The sequence below is a fragment of the Berghia stephanieae genome, chromosome 13 (assembly GCF_034508935.2).
Source record: "Berghia stephanieae isolate SIO BIC M18660-M18661 chromosome 13, UCSD_Bste_1.3, whole genome shotgun sequence".
Taxonomy (NCBI): domain Eukaryota; kingdom Metazoa; phylum Mollusca; class Gastropoda; order Nudibranchia; family Aeolidiidae; genus Berghia; species Berghia stephanieae.
The window spans coordinates 29,841,944-29,846,943 of NC_088372.1; the positions used below are offsets into that span (position 1 = coordinate 29,841,944).

Genomic DNA, 5,000 nt, shown 5'->3' on the forward strand with positions numbered 1-5,000 from the left:
TATCTCCACTAGCATATCTCTCTCTCTCTCTCTCTCTCTCTCTCTCTCTCTCTGTGATAAAAATATACCCACACACACACACACACACACACACACACACACACACACACACACAATACACTCAAACAATCCAAAACTTACCTTCTGTGCCAACAATGCTTGGACCACCTGGTTGGCTATCTCATCCAGGCATTTCTCGTATTGCTGCCTCTGCTGCTCGTTTTCCAGGACCAGGGAACTGTTCTCGGCCTCCACCATCTTCAGCCGCTCCAGCAACAACTTGGACTTGTCTCTTTCGTCCCCTTTGCCGTGGATCTAGTCAAGTTGATGAAGATAAAGTATAATATGTTGTTATTATTATATGAATAACCATTGAAGATATATATATATATATATATATATATACTACAAAATGGGCATAATATCTACTTACTGATTAACTGTGCCGATTGTTGAATAAAAACAACAAAAAACAAAAAAAAAAAAAACAGAAACAAAACAAAACCAAACAAAACAACAACAAAAAAAGACCGAAACAAAACAATAGCAAACAAAGTGGCGGCAAATACAAAATACGCCTCCTTCCTCCCCTCCCCCCCCCCTCCCCCCACCCCACCCCAAAAAGAAAACAAAAAAAAAAACAAAACAAAAAACAAAAGAAAATACCCAAATAAAACAAACAAAGAAAAAAACAACACAAAACAGACCAATCAAAAACACAAATGCTTGATAGAAAATCCAAAAGCATGTGACGTAAGCCACTGACTGACCTGAGATTCCATCTTCTTGACCTGGTTCCTGAGCACCATGTTATCACGTTCTAGGGAGCTGATGTGACTGCAGTACTTCGATAGATTGGCCTGTGGGGGAAAAAATGACGTTTGTATGGAACATGGTGGCATCGATGGCAAAAAAAAAAAACAAACCAAAAACAAAAACAACAACAACAACAACAACAAAGAAAATGACAATGGCAACTGCAACGTCACCAAAGAATACAGCAACAACTCTAAATCACTGCAACTACCATCATCATTATCATCATCATCATCATCATCATCATCATCATCATCCTCATCATCATCATCATCATCGTCGTCGTCGTCCTCGTCGTCGTCATCATCATCATCATCATCATCATCATCATCGCCGTCCTTGCCATAAAATACAATGGCAATCATTCTACTACCCATCTTCTTCGATCCTCCTCCACAACTACCAGCACCACCATCACCACAACAACAACAACAACAACAACAACAACAACAACAACAACAACAACAACAACAACAACAACAACAACAACAACAACAACAACAACCACAGTGGATTTGAGGGTTTGTGGTATGACACTCGCCTTCAGACCGGTCGGTCGCGGGTTTGAGTCCTGCTCTGAGCGATGCAAAGTTTATACCTTGTACTCAGAGGTAAGATCGCTTAAGGGGCGGTTTGGATCTTTTTTGAAAAAAAAATTATTACCAATTTTGGGCGGTTTTAATCATTCTATTCTATATCGTCATTATAGGTTAAAAAAACAACATTTATGGTGACATTTTTTAATTATCTGAGAGAATCAAAATGTTATGACAAAATTGATGTTAAAAATTCAGAATTAATTCAAAATTCACATATTTTATCAAAAAATTCTCTCTATGGTGACATAATACATTATCTCTGTGATAACTGGAAATTTTCAGACAATTTCATTGAATAGATTCTGAGAAACGTTTGACACAGTATCCCATACCCTTAGAAAAATGACATATTGAGAAAATAGCAAAATAGCGTCCCGTTTTTCACACTTTTCTTACTACCTGTACCATTTTCGACTGTGTTTGTCGTGCCTTTATAGACTACTTTAAGAATTTGGACTTCAATTACATTACTTCTAAGATAATGAAATATCATTTTCCACCAAAATCTCAAAATCAATTTTCGAAGGATTTTCCTAATATTTAGACCCAAACCGCCCCTTAATAGGCGTCATGTCTTGGCCTACATATTTCGTGTTGTTATTGAACACGTTTAGTGGATATTGCACTACACACTCGTATGTAAATGCTTCAGTGAGGCCCATAATTAATCAGTAGATTTTTGACCAATCAAAACATGGGATTTGTGACACACCTTCACACATGCTGGGACAAACATACTAAACAATAACGTGAATGAAATCGAGCTCCTTCTCTCTCTGATCACATATTGTTTCTATATCGCCAAAAGGTAGAACACCGGGTACTTTATTTAAACACATTCCAAAGATAGCAAAACCTGTTTAGTTCGCTATGTTTACTAATCACTGCCATTGTTTACATTATAACGACTGGCTGAGAGGCGTGGTTATCTAGGTGTCTATTGCGTTGGGTTATAAGATCTGCACTTATATTATAAAACCTAACTGTTACCTCATAGGAAGACTTCATACTGGCGTTCTCCTGTTTAAGTTGATCTACCTTGGCCTTGTACTGTAACATGTTGGCGACCATCTCTTCCATTCTGTTAGAACAAAAGAAAAAGAAATTTAAAAAATGTCAAGGGCTATAACTGCTACTTATCTTTCCCTTCAAATATTATTACCACGATTGCTTCCCTTATATACAATTTCGAAGATCATGAAGCAGACCCAGCTATCATTCTTTCTCTCTCTCTCTCTCTCTCTCTCTCTCTCTCTCTCTCTCTCTCTCACCCACACACACATACACACACACACACACACACAGACACAATGAATAACTAACTGCCTTTAAAAACACCCATTCCTAACCATTGTCGATACATGGCGCAGGTTGAGATTTAAGAGTAAGTTTTGAATTATATGGGAAAGGATACAAAGATAGAAAAAGATACGGCAAGGGAGATAGAGGGAAAATGAAGACACATATATATATATATATATATATATATATATAGAGAGAGAGAGAGAGAGAGAGAGGAGGAGAGAGAGAGAGAGAGAGAGGATAGATAGAAAGATAGATAGATAGATAGACAGATATATATATATATATATATATATATATATATATATAATATATATATTGGTTGAGATTTAAGAGTAAGTTTTGAATTATATGGGAAAGGATACAAAGATAGAAAAAGATACGGCAAGGGAGATAGAGGGAAAATGAAGAATATATATATATATATATATATATATATAGGGAGAGAGAAGAGAGAGAGAGAGAGAGAGAGAGAGAGAGGAGAGAGAGAGAAGAGAGAGAGAGAGAGAGAGAGAGAGAGAGAGAGAGAGAGAGAGAGAGAGAGAGAGAGTTCAAGGACATAGATATGTAAAAGAGACACAGTAGAAGATGGCAATCAGATTGAAGACAGATTGGATTGATGTAACATGGGGAAAAGAAAGCACATTTTCCCATCGCAACAACCCGGCAGGCAAGACGAGAACACCCGAGAGTTTGGACAGGCCCGATGCAAGGGGAAGTAAGCAGGGGAAAATTAATCTTAATAAAGCTAAATCTTTTCCCGCTATAGCCTAGCAGGGACATCCCGCAGTCACAAATTAGCTCCCTTCACAGGAATGGTTTGTGTTCAACAAAAGGCATTATCTCAGTTGTTAAGATATTCGCAAAATGATATATATATATATATATATATAATATATATATATATATATATATATATATATAGAGAGAGAGAGAGAGAGAGAGAGAGAGAGAGAGAGAGAGAGAGAGAAAATATATTATTGTTATTTCCTCTTTTTAAACACTAAAGTTCAGCCATCAATAATGACATATATCCCCATTGTGAAAAAGTCAAAAGTTTATAGAATTTTAATTATAATTAACGAATGACCCAGAGCACCATACTAACTATAAAGTAATTTCCTGCTATATCTCGGATACAACACTACATTTTCATTTGAAATTCCATACATTTTCAAGTTTATAGATTTATAAATCTTTACTTGACCAGATTTGATATTTACGCCATTTTGTTTTGTTTTTTTCTCCCATGATACAAAGTAATCGAAGGCGGCCGCGTTGATACAGAAAAAAAAAGAAAAAAAAACCAGGAAAGAAAAGGAAAGAGAACTCCGTTTGAAGTAAAGAATTGAACGACTTGAATTATCTCCCCTTCACCATCTATTTTCTCGCAAGCCTGGAATGCTTGTTGAGACTAGATGGGATTAGGCGAAAGAGATAGAAATGATGGTTGTGGTTTTTTGGAAGACTTTGCTTTGAGCGCCCGCTAAATCCACTTTGAGTGGTAACGATTTTTATAAGAACTTCAGTAAGAGCAACACATGAAAAACATTTTTTTTAAAATAAATAAAAAGAAAATATGCACGTTTGTACAATGCATTTTCATGGTTTGACCATACCACATGCGCTTAGGGATGCTTCATTAATTCCTCCAGTTTTGTCATATTGAGCAAAATTTCCATTTCGTATATTATAACAATTTACTTTTTAAGCTTCCTTATTTTTTTAAAATGTTATTGTGGGGTACATACTAGCACTCTAACAATATCAAACAATGCTTATAATCAAGTACCCATTCACACTTAAGTCGAGCAATTATCTTTTTGATACACTTAAAGTAATTTTTTTAAAAATAAATGAAATAAAATTTCCTTTATTCATCCCAAAGTGGAAATTTGTCTCTTAGGTCTATTCCAAGGGAAGACTGGAATAACCCAGGCGTCAGCCGCAATGCAGCGCCGCAAATTGAGTTAGGGCAAGGTGACTTGCTCAATGCCACACAACGCAGCGGCGAGCGATCGAACTCGGTACCTTTCGCGTACGAAGCAAAGACAGTACCGCTGAGCCACGCTTCCCCCTACGGTGAGATTCTCAAGTGAAATTTAAAATAAAAAAAAATAGAATAAAATAAAATACATGAATATAATTTCCTATGTCCATCCAATTATTTTTTATTTATTATTTCATACCGAAGTAGATTTTTTTTTTGTTTGTTTGTTGCTTTAGGTCTCTTCCAACACAATTGAGGTTATATGAGAGACCGCTGAAACAAAAAAAAAACAA

General features: G+C 36.1%; 1 protein-coding gene across 5 annotated transcripts in view; it reads right to left on the minus strand.

Annotated features, from left to right (window-relative positions):
- The window catches only part of LOC144958983 (uncharacterized), a 278,895-nt gene that overhangs the window by 20,216 nt on the left and 253,679 nt on the right, over positions 1-5,000 (minus strand). For all 5 annotated transcript variants that reach the window (XM_078891283.1, XM_078891287.1, XM_078891288.1 and 2 more), the window contains 3 exons: positions 2,406-2,496; positions 771-860; positions 142-315 (listed from right to left, as the gene is read on the minus strand). In XM_078891283.1, the coding sequence (XP_078747409.1) occupies positions 142-315; positions 771-860; positions 2,406-2,496 (355 nt within the window). The remainder of the gene's footprint in view (positions 1-141; positions 316-770; positions 861-2,405; positions 2,497-5,000) is intronic.